Here is a 21,478-nt window from a genome sequence, read left to right on the forward strand (position 1 = left end):
AACAGCTAAGAGCATATGCATCCTTTCTCTCCAGTGTAAACAATGTATCTGGTTGGCGTGAAATATTTGTGATACATGGGGAAGGATTAAAAATTCCTTTATTACTTAAGAAAATTCCCTCTTTTCTCTTGCTTTAAGCTGTAAGCTACATCCGACAAAGGGGAGAGTAGGGCTGTTATTCTCAGCGCATAAAAGTGCGTGTTACAACAATCTTCTAGAAAATGCTGGAATGCTGTATACATACAGGGTGTAAAGTTATTCAGTTCAACTTTATTTGTATGACATAGTACATAGTACTAACAGCCCACGGTACTTTTAGCTCACAGGTCTTAAGACACCGTGATGTTACATTTATTTGATTTAAAATACCAAGATATGTTGATCAGAAGACAATCATTTCTCCCAGGAACTGAAGATTTATCAAATGTGAAGACGCTGAAAACAAAATGAATAAAATGAGAGAAATATTTCATTTGCCACTTTAAATTCCTTTCTGTATTGACATTAGAATGATATGGGAACAGCTCAGTTGTTTTCATAATTTCTCCTCAAGAGAGACTTAGTTTCATAAGACACATTGACAAAGCTGTCAGGCACCTTTATAAAAGGCATTTCAAGTAAACTTTTAAAATTTTTCATTGACAACTGCAGCATCGGAGTAAAGTGAACGTTAAACAAAAAGAGGCCTGCTCACAAGTGCTGAATAGCATTTTTGGGGTAGTAAAATCTAGGTGCTATTCTTTTCCTCATAGTCCTCGTCGTTGGAAACCCGCTAATTCTCTGAAAGTCTGAGTTTGTAGCAGTGGGCGAAGGCCTTAGTCAGTCTCCAACAGGCATTCAAGACTTTCAGGAGGCAACGCCCAGTCTTCCTGACTGAGGAGGGAGTGCAGATGAGCAGCAGTGGCTTTTCCTCGCTGGCGCGTTCGCCAGTAACGCAGCATGGCGAAGACTCGCTCCACATGGAGTGAATGGTCCTCTTCAATCTGCTCCAGCTTCACAGACGAGATGTCCAGAGCCAGTCTGCCAATCTCCCTCCAAGACCTGCCGATGGAACGAGCCACGGACATCAGCTGCCTCTCCTTCACTAAGCCATGGTCTGTGCAATGAGACAGCGGCGGATCTTGTAGGCGATGGCTTCTCTTGGAAGTGGAATACATTTCATTGTACTGTGACTCACCCTTGCTGCAGGTCTGTTTGGTTGGAACTATATCTCGTAATTCAGGAGCTTTTCTTTTTCTTGACACGTCTTTTCCCCCTTGTAAAATTAAGAAAATTTAAATTTAATGATTCAAATGAACATTTAATAATGAGACTGCTGACTTTTTCACTTTTTTTTTTTTTTTTTTTACCTGAACACAGAGTTTGGACTTGCACATCTTTAACAAAACACAGCATTGGGTAGGTCTCCTGCAGCGCCTGTTCTTCCAGCAGGTCGAGCAGTCCTTGAGCTGCTTCTGGACCTCTCTGGATGACATGATCCAAAAGGTCTCTCACCTTCTCACTGGGAATTCGGCAAGATTTCACTTGCTGGTAGCCGTGTGGAGACAGCAGACAGCGAGAGTCTGCGTGCTGCAGCACAAAATCTGCATCGGCGCTCAGAATCTCGATAAGCTTTGCCTTGTGGCGTCTCAGCAGTTGGATTTCTGGCTCCTCAGCCATGACTGGGCGACCCAGTGAATGGAAGGTTAGAGACACGCAACAATACTGAATGGGCAGAAGTACTTTAATGTTATTTGTGTGCAATATAATAGAAATTATAACTGAAAAAGACTCATTTAAAAACCTGTCAGCATTAATGAAAAATGCGGCGCAGGAGGAGAGTTTTCTATTTGACAGAGTTGCATCTCATAGCGTGAATATGAGGACTATAAAGTGGTAATAAGTATAGACCTATACTACCATATCGCGCATATATCTATATTCTACATTGTATATCAGGTCAGCGATATCTGCTATAACGTAAGTTTGTTTACAATAGGAAAACGTCCCAAGTCCAACAGTTTTTTTTTTCTGTAAACCTAACCTTGTGTGGGTATGCGTGCTGTCGTCCACTAACAGATGCGCTGAACAAAGTCTCCTACAGGAAGCACGCCGCTGTGCAACAAGCAAAACGTATCTGCATGTGCTCCTCTCAAACGCTTCAAGAGCGCCGTTTTAAACACGCAACCAGTTCAAATCTCCTAAACTTTCTTGGTAGAATCCCCTGCCTCCTTCCTTCCTCCCTCAGCTTCAGCTTTTTTCTTCTGTGTTTTTTTTTTTAAATAAAACTATCTGTTCCCACTGGTCCATCCTCTCTGTTTGCCTCCATCTAGTGGATGGAGGATTTCACTGCATTAAAAGTTCAAGGGTTTGGCGACACCTTGCGGGACTGCTCACGCACTGCATGCAGAGATGATAGAGAATTCATTCATCCGAAATCTTTTATTCTACGGTGGCCCTTTGATACAAAACACACCCACCCATCCATTTTCTGCACCCACTTAATCCAATTCAGGACCAGCCTATCCCAGCTGCCACCGGGAGGCAGGTTACGTCCTAGAAGGAGTCGGCGGTCCATCACAGGGCCACACAGAAATAAAGAGACTCACAACCACGCAAGCTCACACTCACTCCCAGGGACGATTTAGAATCGCCAATTAACCTAACAAGCGTGCTTTTGGATGATGGGAGGAAGCCGGAGTACCCAGAGAGAACCCACACATGCATAGGGAGAACATGCAAACTCCACAAAGAAAGGCCTCAGGCATGATTTGGACCAGGAGCCTTCTTGTACAATGACACATTGAGTGGGCTATTAAGGTCACAAGTGTAAAACTGACTCACCTGGCCATTGTGTGGGTTGTTTAGGTCATTCTTGCCTGTGAGCTGTTCAGCTGCCTGAACAAGCATGTCTCAAGACTGAAACGTGCAAATGGTTGTAAAACTGCCCGGGGATGAGAGTCAAGGCTGCTTTGTAGGTGGAAAGGTGATACCTGAGACCACCTACTCTGTTCAAAGATGTTTTTTCCAGATTAACATGGATAGCTTATTTGACTCCTCTCTCAAACCATTTATCTTCTCTGTCCAAAATGTGAAGTTTCTCAGACACTCCTGCCACATATAGTATCTGCAAAATACACAGAAATGACAGTGTTCATTAAAGATACAGTGCTGCATAGTACAGTGAAAATGAACAAATAATAATTTGCAATAGTCATGCATACTGCAGCAAAATGAATGAGAAAAATAAACATATGCTCATTTTTTCTGCCTCTGAAAGAACTCAAAGTCCTCATTCAAGGAGAAAACACCCCCTGCTGCTCTTATTCATCATGACTATTTAACTGTGAAGTAAATGGCTTCACCACTCGAGGGCGCTTTCTCAAAATGAGGTTCTAAAACATTTAAGCTGAGGTTGTTCACTGTGTAAAAATCAAATACTGTGAACATGGGAGTAAATATTTGATAATTTTTGAATGAGAACAAAAGGGTCCCCGCATGAATATCCCAAATACAAGATTTGTTTTCATAAGGTGTGTGTGAGGATGATGTCGGACGTACAGTGCATCCCAGTTTAAGGCCTCCTACTGTTACTGGACAACAATTGTCAGGAGCCAATGCTCAAAAGTCTGCTAAAGCTATTTACTGAGCTTCAGCCATGGGAAATGACAAATCAATATCTTATTCCAGGACAGGTATTTGCTTTGTGTGAGAGGAAAAGCCTCTGGAGCCCATTTCATCCACACTGAGTATACACTCTGAGTCACTGTGTGTATTAGCTGTCTGAATAAATCCAGTTTTCTCTCTTCCTACAGTGGGTGGAGAGAGAGAGCTGAGCGAATCATAATTTATTCCTGTTATTTATCTTTACCACCCGGGTGAGACTGCAGTACAAGAGAGCAAAGCACAATTCATCCACCTTTATGCACTTCTAATGATTTTATTATGGGATCAATTTGAATGCTATTTATTCTTGATCTTAGGAAAGAACACAGCTGAAGGGTAACGCAAAGTTCAAATTCAACAGTCTTAAAACACATTTTGACATTTAAGGAGCTTTCATCTCCAAATGCTTCATAACATGCTTTTGAAGTTAGTTTGTATCATATTTTTGCAACACAAGTAGAGCACATTCTGTATGGAATAAGACAATGAAGTTTGCACGCCTATGAACAAGCACAATCCCACTCACATTCTCTGCTTTTCAGGCCCCATCACATCCTCTGTCAAGTGGTAAACTCCCCTTGCATGTATGGATGGTATAATAGCTCCCACTCTCCACATTGCTGATAGAATAATGCAGTTTCTGAACGAGTTGCACTGACTCTCTATTCCACAGACTTCTGCCCTGGAAAATTGGGATTTCTTTTTTTTCACGTGAGCGTTTGCATGTGCGTGCGTATGTGTGTGTGCTTATTGTTGCATGTATACAATTCAAGAGGGAGCCAGCGCAGCTGGTTATTCTCACCATGCCTTAAGAGAAAAATGTGATTGACAAGTAGTCACTGACGAAGGAAATTGCTCTCCCTTACACAGTCGTTAGCACACAGAAGCACAAGGGACACATTTGTATGCGTCAAACACTGCTCTGTGCAGCCTGACCGAGCGTAAGTAGGGACTTCTATGTTTATACGAAGACATAAAGATGCAAAAGACTTCTTTCTTTTGAATAGGCACCCACTTTATGATTAGTTCCGGACACTCTCTCATTTTATTTCCTTAAAACTTAGATATAAAGCTCCATGCTCCACACTTATGACTTTATCACCTCAAAAATTTACATAGAAATAGACTCTAGTATGGTACTAAAATTGATTTTTTTTCCCTCCTTGTGAAATGTACAGTTTGTATTTGATGCGGGCAAATGTAGCTCCACACAAAGGCTTTAGAGACATGACCCTCCTCTTTCTCTGGGTGATCGAAGCCATAGCGAGGGGACAGCTGGGCATTCGAGGGACTCTAACATGTCTGTTTGTTTAACATGTACTATAAATGAAAGACCAGAGTGAGGGTGGGAAAAGCATGGCAGCAGAGCAGCCAAATAGTGGGGGAGGAAGTAAGAGGGGATGTGAAAGAGCAGGACACCGGGAGGAGAGCAAGACAGAGGGCAAAGGAAAGCTGCTAATCACGGCAGAGTGAGCTCCTGCTGTAGGTGGAAAGCTCCAGTTTCCTGCACAAAGTGGCTGGATTTTAGCATTATAAATGCTCAACTCAGACTCACTATCTGAGATGTTATTATCCTTATCTTAAGAGGACAGAGGGGTGCAATATCATGCCATATAAAGTCTCTCTGATCAAATAAATATTTATATATATATGATGCTTTTGTTCGTTGAGGGAGAAAGACTTTTTGCAGAAGACTTATAGATTGAGGCCATAATGTAATTGATGGGTCCATTGAAGCCGATAGAAGTATAAATAATTTATGTGCGTGTGTGTTCCACAGCACCCTCACTTAGAGAAAAATGGCACACACAAAGGCATTTCCTTCCTTTAATGTAATGAATGGAAAAGACAGTATGTCTGACTGACAGAGGAGATATATTCTCAGAATGCATTAAAGCCACAAAAGAGCTGCTGGAGGAAACAAATGATTGCAGGAGAAAGACAGATTGTATGTGTGTAAGTATGTGTGTGTTCGTTGGTGTGCTCAAAGCATCAGACGGATAGAAAGGGAGTGAAGGAGGAGGTCAAAAAGGGGATTAGAAATAGAGAAGAGGAGAGTTCAGCAGTACAGAGGAGCAAAACGAGTCACTACGCCAGATAATGCTCCTTCTGCATGAGATCATCACAGCTGAAGTCACCGTGGGAGGCAGGTGTCGGCTGGTGTCAGCTTTTAATACTTCCCATAATTCAATGAATTAAACACTCAGAGTTCCTGTGAGGGATTCATTGGGAATAATGTGAAATAGGATAGAAACCAAATTGGCCATGAGAGTCAACCACTAGAGGGAGCTCTGATCATTCTGAAGAGCCTGACTGCTTTCAGCTTGCTCATCCACGCAGCTCTTAAATTTGAGTAGAGCTTTTGTGTGATTCCAGCCGTGAAGCTCAGACTTTCCTCAGCCCAAAAGACTCTTTGTTCTTGGGCACGAGATAACACATAGTCCCTTTGGCAAATGAGGCTGAGCAGGCCAAAAGAGACCCTATATTCCACTGGCTTCGGGGTTTGGACAAGTGTCCGAAACTCAGTGGCCTGTGTAAGGACTGGAGTGAGTCTGGTGTTTGTGAGGTCTGAGTCTGAAACTAAATGTTTTCTGAGGACATCCCACCTGACACAACCACCCACTGTAACGCTGACCAAACACTGCTAATGCATGTAGGATCACAACAGCAACAGGAATAATGATGACTGGAATAATCGCAGAGACCGAATATTATCACTCTTTTCTATGAAAAGGAAAAAGATAATCAAATCAAACACATTAATCTGAACTGTATATCCAGAATGACTGAGCATGGACTTTTTTTTCCCTCTTAGTTCAAACAGTTCACTGAAATAAATGACTTTATTGAGTTCACAAGGTATGAATTTTTCATGATGATGTTTGTCTTTGACAGCTTGAGAAATGACTAAGATCACAAATGCACTTAGAATGGACTCACATGCATGTAGTTGCACACATTTTGGAGAATAAACTGCAGTCTTTGTCCCCATTTAAACTTCAATACTATTGGAAACGTGAAAAAATACCCACGAAAAATTACCAGTTTTTGTGTTTTGTTACTGGTTACTGAAAAGGAATGATTATTAATAAAAGTATCATGATATTGTGTTCCTTTGTGTGTGTGCGTGGAGACACAATTAGCATACTTAGAGGGCAAAAATGTTAAATATTGCATACAAACATAAAGACGTTATACTTTGTGAGCGCAATAAGGCACAAAATAGGTTCCATCAACATACAATTTTAATCAAATGATGTTTGTTTCCAATGAGAACAGCAACAGAGAGAAGTTGTTATTGAAATCCCCCGTTCCATCGACACTTGAAGTCTTAAATTATCCTCTGCGCTCATCATCAACTGATCTGATCAATACAGGGCGACGGTGCTGATTGTGACTAAACCAAATCTCACACTGTTACTTTATTCGCCATCATGGTAATTACATAAATGAGAAAATAGTATTTTTTCATGATCTGTCGTTGCCCTCGTGCATCCCTCTACCCCGCAGACACTCTTTACTGTTGCAGGCCACACATCCTAATAGTCCCAGCAAAATTTATGATAAGATTAAGAAAACAAATGGTGCGGATATTCATTTGCTGGGTGTACTTCTGTGCAACACAATTAAAACAGCTGGAAACAGAAGACAGACTGGTGTCTCTGTGTGATGCATGTGATGTGTGTGTCAGAGAGAGTGTTCTTGTATCCAAAGCTTTAAGGTGGTATCGATGTCTCTGTGATTCTAAGTGTTTTTGACGGTGTCACTCTCTTCTGCTGTGCTATAATTGTGCGAATGTGTATTTGTGCTTTGGTGTATGTGTGTGTGTGTGTGATAAGTGACGGTAGTCCGGATATGACATTCACATTACAGTGATGCTTTGCTACCAACATTCCCAGAGGGAGGAAGTATCTTTACTAATTACTGCTTGACATCCTTTGAAAAAAGGATGAAATAGGAAACTAAGCGTACAGTAACATGTATTCCTAATGAAATATATTGACTCATTTTATGCATCACACTAATGTCTACTTAATTGTTTGAACACCACCGTGTTTTGACTGTCAACCGCATTATGACTACGTTGCTAAGTGCTTGTATTTTGTTATGACATGAGTGTTTTAAAAGTATCTAGAGGCCTCTAAGATCCTCTAAAGTAACCATGCAGCTTCAATATTGGTGGAAGCAGTGGGTCCTTGTTAGAAGGCGCAACGCACTTCCTATGGATCTCTACAATCACTAACCGGAAAAACCTGGGCTTCTCTGCCTTACAAAACAAACCACTTCTTCATCAAAACTTGCCATTTTCAGCATTTTACGTTGTAGCTTAGAGGTTGTTGTTTCCTGCAACAAAGGGGATTCTAAAAGCGTTAACATGTAGGAAGGAGAAGGAGTAGGGAATGCTGCTTGCAGTGAGCAGCCAATTGGCAGGCTTTTTTCCAGTAGTTGACATCTGGTGAGTCAGACCAGAAGAAAAGAGAGGGGATCAACATAACTCAGATTTTTGGCTGAAATGAAAAGATGACTGTTGCTGTTGTGCTACCTCGACCGTCAAGGCGACTAAGGAAATCTAATTATCCCGACTTTCTGGGTTTGGTTATTCTCCATGTGTTCACTCAAGTTTTCTTCCACATTGCAGATACATGCAGGCCAGGCAGATTAGACTGCAGCGATTGAACTTCTGTGTGTCCTCTAAGCACAGGGCTTGAAATCAGGCTTTCAATGCTTGTAACCTGTTGTATTCTTGGATACATTTCAAGAGTTAGGTTTTGTCTGTCTTACAAGAGTAATCGAGAGGCAGCATGTACAATTATTCCAGTTTTGTTTGGTGTAATCTTTCCATGCTCCTCACACAGTTCATGTTTTGCCTTTTGATGTTGAGAGCGTTTTCAGTTAGAACATTTGATGGCTTATCTGAACATCAAAACTATTTTAATGCATTCTTATCGTCTGTGAACTTGTCCTTTAAAGAGGCCAATGACAGAATCAAAGCAGTTTATTACATGTGTGGTTCAAATGAATGCTCGAAAGTGATAGTGGCTGAATAGAATTACAGTTGTTTAGAGTGAGAATGTGCTTTACACTTCACCAACACCTTCACAGCCTCTGTCTTATTGAAAAAATATACAGATTCTGTCCCCATAGACCTCCATGCTATATAACCAGACAATCATTTAGTGTCTGACTGTGGGGTGCAACCCACAGCCTGCATTAGCCGTTTCTTGGCCATGGGAAATGGAGTATTATGCAACGATGTGCCTACCTCAGGTCATTAAGATGCCCTCACTCAGCAAAACTGGCACATCTGTGAGTGCTGATCAGCCTGGCTCTGTGGTTGGTGGAGGGATGATAACTGCATGCTAATTAAAAAGCCATTCATTGGAGTGAAAGGCCAATTAAAGGCCTAATATTTGATAAGGCTCTCAGTTCACTCAGCAGCAAGCCCACCTGGGAGGTATTTATTAAATGTTAATGGAGACTGTAATTAATATCCAAGACAGATTAACGTGCAACTGAATATCATTCTCAGGCACACATGGGGGAAGAGAGCTGGTGAAGAAGAGAGACTGAGAGAACAAGTGCAAATGAGAGACTCATACATAACTCAGCATTTTACTTTGGTACTGTGGGCTACTGTGAACACAGGAGGCCCTAACACAGATGTGGCATCAGTCCTGAGGACAGCTGCCATGTGCCATGACAATTCCTGCTTTTACAGAATGCAAAAAGTGTTGCAGAGATTCAAACTTCTTGTCACAGTCCATGTTTATAAAAACACAGCAGTCAGTTGGATCTCGATAATTGGATACTTATTTCTCTAAGAACTGATACTCACTTTGTGTGTGTCTGTAGGTGCATCTGAGAAAGTAATGTATTCCAAGTTACTGCATACATCACATACAGCACACACAGAAACTAGAATGCAACATGGAAAGACTTGTGTGACACGTCTTGCGTAATACGAATGAATTTATTTCAGTATCATTATTTGATGTTGACATCCAAGTGTAAGAGACCCTGTGTGACGGAGGAAAAGGATTTTGATGTTTTCAGACTCAGCTCATATCTCATCCTGAATCGAAAGCCAAATGTTCAGCTGCTGACAGGCTCCTCTCGTTCCTCTTTGTTTTTGATCATATTGATCAAAAAGTTTCTTTTAACCAGGCTGTTCCTAAACAAGTTGGAACAAACAATTATAAGAAAGTATAGCAGCGAAGATTCTCTGTCGTGCAGATCATGGAATACAATAACAAAACATACTTATTTCCTAATTGGTAGTAATGGTTGTTTTGATTCCCATCCATTTGGATCTAAGGATTTTCACAGAGGGCTGCACGGTGGTGTGGTGGTTGGCAAGAGAGTTCGATTCCTAGCAGGGGTCTTTCTGTGTGGAGTTTGCATGTTGTCCCCATGTATAGGTGGGTTCTCTCAGGGTACTGCGGCTTCATTCCAAAAACATGCATGTCTGGGTAATTGGTGTCCCTAGGAGTGAGTGTGAGCGTGCATGGCTGTTGTGTGGCCCTGTGATGGACTGGCAACCTGTCCACCTCTCGCCCAATGACAGCTGGGTTAGGCTCCAGCCCCCCCCCCCGCGACCCTAAATTGGATAAAACAGGTATAGAAAGTGGATGGGTTTTCACAGAAGGGAAACTAATACATTGTCCATTTGTTTGTAACACAGAAATAAGTTGCACAGATGGAATATCAACTTTAAAGAAAAAAATAAAAACAGTAACAAGATGAATAGATCATTTAAATTTAGCTTTCAGTTCATATGAACATTTTATCCAAACAATACCTAAGAATAATAGAACATTTATAGGTTTTAAATGGTCAAAATGTTATTCAAAAATTGATAACAACCACATTTACGCATTAGCAATGACTTAAGTTTTGCGATCACATTGATTCGTTTCTACAATTGATAGAATTTGAATAGATAAGTTAGAAATATTATAATTAAAAGAAATTCTGAAATCCAAAACAAAGGCAGCTGTACTTGCTTTAGTTTCCCTAATTCTGAGCCTGTCTTCACAGGTTCTCTATATTTACTTCAGTTTTTCACCTCTGCCTTTGACAACAATACACCTCAAGGCAAAAATTGTCAAGATCCTTCAACTTTTCTTGATGTGCACATTGGGCCTCATGCAAGAACATTTTCGTATTTTTATTCTAAATTTCTCTTACTTTTTTCGTATGAAGGTCTCGTAAGAACACGCCACGTCAGATTCAACAAACGCTCTTAACTTCGGAAAAAGTGTGTAAACGACCTGCGTAAATGATGAATCACACCTGTGCGTATCTAAGTTCACGTGCACGAGGATAGTAGATTTGCATACTCCACGCCCAAAATAATACCATATAAGGCTGTGCTTCCTCTCTCCTGTGCCAGGAAGTGTTGAGTCATGAGAATGGCATCAAGGCGCAAAAAGAACAACTTTACAGGCTCTGAGACTGAAGTTCTGCTTTCAGAGATCCAAAAAGGAAAATCTGTCATTTTTAGCAGTGTCAGCAGTGGAATTACGGGACCTGCTAAAGCAAAGAAATGGGAAGCAATTACGAGTGCTATTAATTCTGTGTCACCTGTAGTTCGCAATGTTTCCGAAATAAAAAAAATAAATGGTTTGATATGAAAATGGCTTAAAAAAACGTCTCGCCATGGGCAGGCGATCGATGACTTCAACTAAAGCCGTGCAATCAGTTGTTGCCTCATCATGATGGCACTTTGATGGGGTGGTCCATGAGGGGGATCTCCTGGCACCACACCTTCTGGTCTGCCTGGGCTGGTTCAGGTTGTAGGAGACCGTTCATGGCAATATTGTGCAAATCTGGCATGCCTTCTCTGGGCTATTTGCCCCCCGCTGTATTGAGACACACCCACCTGGCCTTCAGCTGAGTGCGCTCCACGACAGCACGGGTGCTTTGATGCGTATATGTGTCTCGTGCTACAATTATGATTGGCAGTCCAGCCACAGGATGAAAGTCCCTCTTAATTTGTACTTGTTGGACAGCGGTGTATGGGAATCTGATGTACCATGGTTGATAAACTGATGAGAGTTTTGATGACCAAGGGGAGCGCACGACTCACAGGGGACACCCCCCCATCTGTCTCCACAGTCTCCCTCTGAAAGGTTCCAGTGGCCAAAAATCCAAGGATGGTGAGGACCTGGACGTGTGGTGGAAACGGGTTTGATCGGCATGTTTTTCTCTGGAGTTGTGGTTCTAGCAAGCTGCATATTTGTAGCAGCACAGTCTTTGGGAATCTTAATCGCGATGTCAGCCATTCGTCTGTCTCCACACGGTCTCTTCAAGAGCCTGACGCACTAAGGCATCCAAAAGTAGCAAGACAGCCGCTGCGCTTCCCGTTACAGATTCAAATGAACCTTCAATTTGTCATGGTTTTCTCTGGTTGTCAGACCCAAATGCAGAAAACTCTCAAGAGTCCAGATAGTTTGAAGTGTTTTATTTTCAAAGTGAGGAAAATTGTCTTTGATGGAGTGGATCTTTCCAGGAAGTGAATTCAGTCAGGGGTTGGCACCACAGTGGTTGCAGGAATAACTGGGACTGAAACAGATGCACAGGTGAGTCTGGATAAGGTTTTCTGAGCAGGATGCAGATGATAGGAGACTTACAGTTTCTTAGATGCGGATCCACTTGGGGGGGGGGGCAGATAAACACTGAGGGGTTTCTGAAGGTTGAGGGTTTGAATCCAGATGGGTGTTCCAGAGCACGGTGGAGAGCGGACTGGGTTCGATCGGGAGCAGTAAGGAGAGCACGGCTGCCAGTAGTTAATCAGGTCCAGGTCTTGGGAGAGTCTTCAGGTTTGTGTACTGGATACAATGGTCCGAGCTTGGTTTCAGGAAACTGGAAAATCTTGGAAGCAAAAACGCAACTAGTTAGTTTTCAAGGTATCTCGACAGGTTCGTGGAAAGGTAATTCACAGGCTTGAAGTACCACTTATGGCAACAATCAGGCGCCGAAGGACTGACAGCGATCTCCTTAAATGCTCCTCCTTGATGATGGTAAGTTACTGCAGGTGTGCCTCGTCAGATGCCAGCCTCAGCCACCGTGCTCCTGACTACCACCTGGTGGAAGGAAAAAGAACCACCTGACTCCCAGAAACCCAATAGCCTGGGAATTCCCATGCTGCTTTGCGCTCGATTTCATTCTCACTGCAAAGTCAGCCTGGAAACCACCGCCCTTATTTTTGCCAGAGTTTGGGAACCAATCACAGAACGGGGGGGGGGGGGGGGGGGGGGGGCAGCAAGACGATGACGACGTCTATGCGCTACACCGAAGCTTGTAGAGTGTTAATCCAACATGACAGCGGACACAACGTTACCGTTCAATGCAGCCTTAGAAAGTGTTTCGGAGTAGATTCACCCTAGGGTCATTTGAACCGTGACATCCAGCCAAGTAGCCCACCCGAAGTTTTTCCGATATTGGCTGAACATCAGCTGAGTTACTGAGTTATCCCGAATAGCTTAGTACAAGTGCTAACGGACCCTGGCAGTATCTCCAAAATGACCACACTAAAATCACATGTCATGACACCAAACTTCTACAGTAGTACAAATATGGTCTGTACTCACAAAACGATGCATTTGGAAGTTTGAAAATAGTCCAGGAGTTTATTATTATCATCAACACAAGCCTGATAGCTTTTCTGCTGCTAAAGCTGCGTCGACGTCACTTCTGGGAGCTGGGAGCTTCAAAGTAAGATGAGGGTTGATCTACTACTGTAGACAACAAAGCAAGGCTGCTCAATTTCTCCATTATTAAAATAAATTCACAACTCTACAACATAAAAATTCATGTAGAATATAGCATATTGGCCTACTTTGTTGTCAATTTAAGTAGCTTAGAGCGCAAGTTTACTTTTATTTTCCATTTTTTTCTTCTTCCTCGTCGAATTTCTGTTGCTCTACATACGTCATATGGTATAAGTGATACAATTGGCTATGAATCGCGCGCAAAACAGCATGGGAAGAACCTGACGTCATTTGATAGACATTCGTAGCGCCCAATAAACGGCTCTAGGCATTCGTAAACCACGCCTCAAATACGAGAAAATGCACACCTAGTTCCCAGACCACCATCTCATCGAGATTGTGGACGCGTCAGCCAGGCTAGAAACCCAACACAATTAGTGCACAATTTAAGTCAAACAGAATAATGTCAGCATAATTATGGGGTATAATGTATATTTATTTATGTTTGCTTCAAAGTAATTAAATATACAATCCATTAGTCAAGCAAACTTGATTGGAATAACAGCGGACTATTTTACGAAACTCCTACGACAGGTCTGGATCACTCGTAAATTCTGTTCGTACCTGAAAGAAAACGTAAAATACGAAAAGGTGAATGTGCAAATTCTCTTAAATCACTCGTACGGACGATTTAAGAACAAATCTGTGCGTACGAACGCTTCTTGCATGAGGCCCATTGTTTGATAAATCAAATAGTTTCTTAAAACTTTCTCTCTTAGTTCTGTTCTGACACACTTTCCATTCAATATTTACTGTGTGGCAAGAAATGAATCACACACAGCATGTGTTTGGCTCCCGTTCCTGTGAGTTTTTGTGTTTTGTTAGAGTGACTGCCCTTGTTTCTGACCCTCAGAGGCTGGCCTCTATTTATAAATGGATTTTCTTTTTTAAAACTGTCCTCATGGTCAACCTGCGTGACACAAGGTATGGGAGGGAATCTCAGAAATCAAAGGAAAGGCCAAACCTAACCGTAGATAATGCACTCAACACAATAATATCCCCCTAGAGGAAGCGTCTTGCTTCCCTTTTCCTCATACAAATGGCTTTGTTTGTTGTCGACACTGGGAGCTGAGTTATTGTTTGGCCACAGTCGTGTGTTTCTTATTTTCCCCATCTACTTCATCTCATGAGCGGTTACTTTCGACCTTGTTTACATCCCTTCTACAAGCCATTAGGACCTAGAGTGTTTTCATTACTGATGGCTCCTCTTGAGCCAAGACTATATAGATGGTCACAGAGTGAACACGCCGATGGCACTAAAATGGGTAAACCTAACAGTCTATCGGATTGGTGGTAGGATTAAGGTTAAAGCTAAAGGCTGAGATTAGAGTTAGGTTTTTACACTGGTTAAACTGAAAAGTGTGCAGTTGCTGAGGCCAGTGTCAGTGGTTGACCAGAGCGGGAAAGGGGTAAGCTGTTGACAGAGGAAATGCTGAAATAGACAGCATGGAGGTTTTAATCTAGTTGATAATCTATACCCAATCTGGATAGGATTTTGACATGACTCACGTGTGTGTGTCTGTCTGTGTGATGAGAAGTGATGTTGATTCTGTGTTGGATGTTTAATCCTGTTAGAGTGATGCTGTAATGCAAATACTGTATGTATGTGTATGTACCTGTGGGTGCAAATAAAGAGATTGCGAAGCCATAGAATGTGATTATCGGTGATGTTGTTTTAGTTTCATAAATTCAAAGACAATTAACTGAACTCGAAAAGACCTATTTGCAGTGTGTTTGACAAACAACAGACTCGGCAACAACACAAAGGAAAAGTATCACCTGTATCCTTGTGAAGAGAGTCAAACGACAGTAAATAGTGAAAGTTTCAATAATGGATGTGTGTGAGCGACTGAATGGTGAGCAAACAGCAGGAATGAAGTGGGTGTGTGTATGTGTGATCTTTATTGGTCAATAAAATACACAGGCATGCGCTCGAGTGTAAATTTATCGTTTCCTTGGTTGGTTAGTTGTATATGTGCGTGAGTGTGTGGAGCAAAGCACTATGTTAACAAGTCACTGTAGAGCAGCGAGTGAGCCATGATGGATAGGTAAGATGGGGGGGGCACTATTAAAGGATATAAAGAAAGAAAGGGAGAGCGAGGGGAAGCAGCAGGGAACGACTGTTGAACGGCTCTCAGATCAATACTAATAACCACACACAGAGAATGACTTCCTCTCATCCCTTATAACTCACACAGAAGAGGAGAGGGGATGGAAGAACACACGGTAAAGGGAGAAATTAGAACAGAGAAATTAGATGAGAAGTAAAGAAAGGAAAAATGAGTGTGAGGTTTAATTTAGTCTGTTTCTTAATCTCTCTTGGTCTTTTTTCCCCCCCATTCTCTCCTTTTACTGTCTAATTAGAGACTGGGCGGGCAGACGGCCATGTTAGAAGAGTCCCTTTATCACTGTGGAAATGCGGTACCACCCATTTCCACCTGCTACAATCCTCAGTGAGCTTATGGAGCCATATCTGAAAGGGAAGTGTGTGTGTCTGTGAGAGTGAGTATGTGGAGTGTTGGAAAGCTGTGCAATTTGTGGTGAATTAGATTGTTCTAAAAGCATTTCTCAATTTGAGGCTGGTGAATGCGTTTGCCCTAATGGCCTGCCATTTTATATTTCTTTAATGAAGTTACAGAAGAGGAGGAAATGGTCAACCCCGCCGTGCTCCTCCACACACACACACAGTGCTCTCCATTTTCCTCCTGAAGTGAGGTGTCGGCATTGACCTCAGCTAATTCTGTCCGCCGGAGAGAAACCGAAGCCGCCTATTGTTTATCTTCTCATACTTCAGCACACAGGGAAATTCAGTTCTGTGTGTGTTTATTCTTACTGCGAATCTTTGCATGTGTGAGCATATCTGTGTGCATGACTATGTCAGCTGAACTTACCATTGCTGTATCAAAGCATAATAATGCGATCCCAGCTTATTTTAGAGTGACAATCCCATTTCACCCTGGCTCCACGGCTTAGGCTTCACATCTTGCTCAAACTCAAACGTATTCATGCTCCGTCGAGTGGAAACCTCCCCGTGAGAGTTAGTGTGAGAGAGAGAGAGAGAGAGAGAGAGACAGTGGGGCTGAATAAAGTAAGTTTTTTTTGTGATGTCAGATAAGAAACTATGCACACACACACAGATATTTCAGCGTTTCACATTGCCTGACAAATACAACAATGAATCCTGATTCTTTAGTGCCAAATATGAAAACTAAAGGTAATAGATTCCTCCAGTGCACACAGCTTTCCCAGTATGCTTGCACGAATGTTTTGAAGAACCTCTTCAGATTGTTTCTAGAGACTGTGTGTTGAAAATGATCTGATCGGTTCAGACTTGTAGTGATTCCCAGATGGCACTCAGCTCATTGTCTGCTGCTGCAGTCATGGAGCCAAATTTTAGCGCAGGGCTTTCATAAACTGGTCATTATGGTGGGACTCAAGAGCAGATGGCTCCCTAAAATGCCTGCCTAGAACTTGCTTCCAGCAGCGGCCACCAGGACATATTGTCTATAATATCTTTCATGGATTACTATAGTCAGTAATAACCTCTGGGTGTGAATAAAAAAAAAAAGAAATAGAAACAATGATGTGAATCTCCACTTAAAAAGCGATATGCTAAAATGAATTCAAGTGGTGTTTGTTGGTCGTGAATGAATATTTATGTATTATACAGGCAATCTGCTTTAAAAAGGCTCTTTGTACTTATCAAAAAAAGCATCTGAATCAGTTTTTCAGTATCATGGTGTATATCATACAATACAGTCCCGAATCACCATATCTATTTACCCCTTCCTCACCCCACCTTTTCTGTTAATCCATCCCTCTGAAAGATTGACTTCACCAGAGCCAAAGAGGGCTGGTATTGACTAGAACAAAGTCTGACCAAACTACTATTGACCTGACGTGAACAGGCATACATACACATACAGAAACAAGCTTGTGACCAAATACATTCACTGACACAGATGCAATGAAATTATCTTATCTGCGAATTAGGGAAATGTTCAAGTTGGGCAAAATAATTCAGTGTTAGTCGTTTTTGTTAAGAATCAATGTTTGGTGTAGCTAAATATCAGTCTTGGTTTTGATCATGACGCATAGGTTTGTTTACTGAATGCAATTGTATGTGTATGCTGCATTTTATTAAGTGGGGTTGTATAAATTATCTATGTGCAGTAGCAGCTATATCAGACAGTATTCAGAGTACTCTCGGTTTGGGAAATCAGGAAGGAAGTTACAAACGATCGGGGTCAACAGAAGAGCATATGTTTACCTTCCAAAAAACGGAGCTGAAGAATGAACATGATGCTGAATACTGCAGTATAGTACTTCACACAACCCCACTTAGAAAGAAATTAAAAAAAAAAGATTGAATATCCCCTTAAGGGGTCAGGATCACAGTAAAAGCAGCATTGCTTGCAGTTAAGCTACTGCTCTATAATCCTTGTGTCACGTTAACAGACATAAGAAGCTTGAACAGAGAAATATTTCCAACAATAAAGAGGCAGAGTGGAGATTAGATACAATATTCCCCTCTTTGTCATGGTGCGTTCATACCATCGCTCGGTTTTTGTGGTCAAAGCAGATAACAACTTTTGAGAGTTTAAAAGATTACGATATATTGCTCTATTATTTCTAAAACATAAATGTTTAATACTTTTATAAACATCCTTTAAAATTTTAACAACTAGACATATGATATGATGGTGACACGATTTCTAAGCAATGCTAAACATATCTGACATCTCTGCTCTGCAATTTTTTCTTTAACAGGCTGAAGCTTGTCAGCACTCACAATCTACCTGTCGGACATTAATGGAGACTGAGTAAATACACAGTTTGATTGAAGCGTCTTAGGGGCTTTCTTTATACCAGCCATGAATGTCTGTTTTCAGGGGAATTGGATTCCTCGGCATTGGGCTCCAGTCTTCAAAGATAAAAGATTGCTATTACAAGGGGTAGAACTTCAACAGATGATGATTTTCCTTTGTGTAATTTTGATGCTTTCACCATGATCTTTTTATACACACGTAATATTTCTGTCATTTACATTCAAACTCAAGCTCAAAGAAAAACACGAGCAGTGAAAGGAAGAGAGAAAGCTTATCAAAATCTCATTTCCATGATCCTAGAATTGTAAATCAGTTTTTGTAAGTATTATGAACTCGGTGTGGCGGGACAATTAGAACACTGACATGGAAAAAATAAGAAGTAAGACAAAATATCAGGTCTTAATTCTTTAGCCCTAAGCTGCACCCCTCCATAAAATGCCTCACAAATTTGGCTTGAAAAGAACTTGAAAAGAAGACAAAGAGAAAGGAAAAGCAAAAGGAAGCAAACAGCACCATTCTTACCTCCAAAAGGAATAATGCTGTATTTTTCCTCAATTCTCAACTGTGATACTGCTCCCGGCACACAACTGTATAACAATATAACAATGTTGACAACTCACGACATAATGATGGCAACAGTTGCACTCATGACCAGGACAAAAATCCCTCTTTTCCACAATGCTTTCACTTTTTTCTTCAGTCATACATCCAAGATTACTCACTTTTCTACTAAGTTCCCAATTGCTAATCATTAGGTTTAGGAGTTAAAAGTCCACGTTCAGGGTTGGAATTAACTTACATTGATTTAGTTGTTCAAAAATATATTGTTGGGGTTAGAGTTTATATATTGTCACGGGAAACACAGTGTTATACTCACTGGTTGGGGTTCCCATGTGACACAACTTTACCCTACACAAAACAAGTGCCTATCAAAATATTGGTTAAATGTGTGGATACAAGCTACTGTTCGATAATGTCTGGCGAGAAAGAGCTGCAAACAAAGCAACTGAAACTCTGCATGTTTGATACTGAAAAGATCTAAAATCTTGGCTGCTTGCATTGAGAAACGCTTATCAGCAGACATACGGTTCATTTTTAAGAAGGAAAAAAGACACAGAAGTTAAATAGTTTAATTTTCAATTCGCTCAGGAGTAACAAAGGAAAATTGTCAGCTGGAGAAAATCATTGCTCCCAGTTATTTCAAGTGCAGCCTATGTAGAATGAGCTGTAATAGTTATAGAACTAAGATGCAATAAATATGTCTTTTAAACCAGAATACAGTTATTGTTATTTTTGCTTGGAAATAAACTCTAGGTGCTTCAATAGACTGGCAACCTGTCCTGGGTGTATCCTGCCTTCTGTCTTGAAACAGTCATTTTTTTTTCATGCTGATGAGGACATTTTAATTTTTTATTTTATTTTTGCGCCATCCGGCTTGACGCTAAAAGTAATGTATTTTAATGGGATGTCTGGTTCATGTGTAGAGCATGTTCAGCTGCGGGGTCAGGGCTAATCGGTCGGTAATCCAAGAAAAGGATATTTTGATGCCATATAAAACAGGGTCAGTGTTAATTAAAGCCATGGTGTCTTTTTAAACTTAACCAATATTTTATTTTCAATACCTAACCCAAACCAAATAGTTCGTAAAGTATAAAATAGATGAGATTGTGAATACATTGAGATCTTTTAAAAACTTGGGTGTTTTTGCTTAGGGGCTATGTGAAGGTTCTGGATGCACACAGCAGAATGAGCTCAGAACAGAAGAAAATCAGAAAAGGAAGATCTGGTTTCAAATAAACCACAACGGACTGGAGAAGTGGGTCGTTTTAATAATCTTAATACAGAGAGCCCACTAGATCACAATGAGTCTGAGAGAAACACCTCTCTGCCTCACTCCCCATGGTTTATGTTTATGCATTTGACTAACGTCAAAGCTAACAATAAGCTACATAGAAGGAAACCCACTGGTCAGGCTCTGTCAGAGTATACATAGAGTGCAGGTATAGAGGGAAGTACAGAAATAGAAGTGCAGTTGAGGGGGTAGGGAAGTACAGGGTAACTGGTAGCTAGGCTAGGAGATGCTCTCTGAAGAGGGACTTGGTGGTTGGACTTGTCCACTCTTTCTGTATGTCTTGAGACATCATTATTTAGAGTTGTTTCATCTCTACAGCTCTTTCCTTCCATGGTTAGACAGGATATTGAGAAAGGGCTATGGTTCTCCTATGTGCCTCCACCTTCCAACTGCTTTCTGCATACTGTTCTCCCCCTGACTGCTGACAGCACAGTATCAAGTGTATTGGTAATAGCATTATTCCAGAAAATAGAAACAACATTTTTGTTGTTTGGTTAGTTGAAAGGACCGCTGGGATAGGCTCCAGGCCCCCCGCGACTCATTCAGCGTATAGAAAATGGATGGATGGATGGTTTGTTGAGCAATTGTTTTGCATTAAAGATAAAGTAAAAATTCCCAGCGTGTGTGTGTGTGTGTGTGTAGTTTAATCCATTTTGTTCATTTTGTAATCAGCTGCCTTCTGCTACAAAATAAAATCATATTTTCTTATTTTGACATATGTTGCAGTCTGTAAAGTGACTTTTTCAAACCTCTGAATCCCCACTTGCAGTGGCAGTGCAAGAGTTTTTGGGTGGCCCGTGGACTCCATTTTTTTAATTCATGAAGGTGTGGAAAAGCCAACATTTGTTCCATTCTTGTGTGACCTACCATTGTCAGTATGGGAATGACATATTTTTTTAAAAATGAATGCATTGCACTGTTTACTGATTGGATTGCATTGGAATCACATGCAAACGCATTTTTGCTTTTTCCGAAACAAAGAAGGAGAAGATATAGGAGAATTTTGCTTCTTTATATGCCACAGCACTCATCTGAACATCTGAATATAGTACATTTGTAGGAAACTGTAACCATTGCTAAACAAAAGAGGTACGTATCAGCATGCACCCATCATATTGAGAAGAGGATTAGAGTGGCCATTTAGTACTTCACTTTGGATGCAGACGCCAAGCGATTAGACAAATTGTTTGACACTGCTAAGCAACATTTGGATATTGCTTGGTCCAAACCAAACATGAGATTGTTGCAAATAATTTAAATGAGCAAATAGGGAGTGAACATTTACAGTAAGTTGGTTGCAACTTTACAATTTTTTTTTTCAATCTTTCAAGCCAGAAAGAGACAACATTTCTTCATAAAATGTTGTGGTGTGTTTACAA

At 41.1% G+C, this 21,478-nt stretch overlaps 1 protein-coding gene across 1 annotated transcript; it reads right to left on the reverse strand.

Moving 5' to 3' along the window:
* Positions 1 to 81: 81 nt before the first annotated feature.
* LOC142390919 (uncharacterized) lies at positions 82 to 2,340 on the reverse strand. Its single transcript, XM_075476798.1, has 3 exons — positions 1,350 to 2,340; positions 1,178 to 1,255; positions 82 to 1,096 (listed from the first exon to the last, which is right to left on the reverse strand). Exons 1-3 carry the CDS (start codon positions 1,657 to 1,659, stop codon positions 816 to 818), a joined length of 669 nt encoding a protein of 222 aa, XP_075332913.1. The 5' UTR covers positions 1,660 to 2,340; the 3' UTR covers positions 82 to 815.
* Positions 2,341 to 21,478: the final 19,138 nt, after the last annotated feature.

Source organism: Odontesthes bonariensis, chromosome 10, assembly GCF_027942865.1.
Source record: "Odontesthes bonariensis isolate fOdoBon6 chromosome 10, fOdoBon6.hap1, whole genome shotgun sequence".
Classification (NCBI taxonomy): domain Eukaryota; kingdom Metazoa; phylum Chordata; class Actinopteri; order Atheriniformes; family Atherinopsidae; genus Odontesthes; species Odontesthes bonariensis.

Coding starts and splice junctions, on each gene's coding strand:
- LOC142390919 (XM_075476798.1), bottom strand. CDS start 1,659: ATGGCTGAGGAGCCAGAAATCCAACTGCTGAGACGCCACAAGGCAAAG. Junction 1,256..1,349: donor AGTCCAAACTCTGTGTTCAG/GTAAAAAAAAAA, acceptor TAATTTTACAAG/GGGGAAAAGACGTGTCAAGA. Junction 1,097..1,177: donor CAAACAGACCTGCAGCAAGG/GTGAGTCACAGT, acceptor CTCATTGCACAG/ACCATGGCTTAGTGAAGGAG.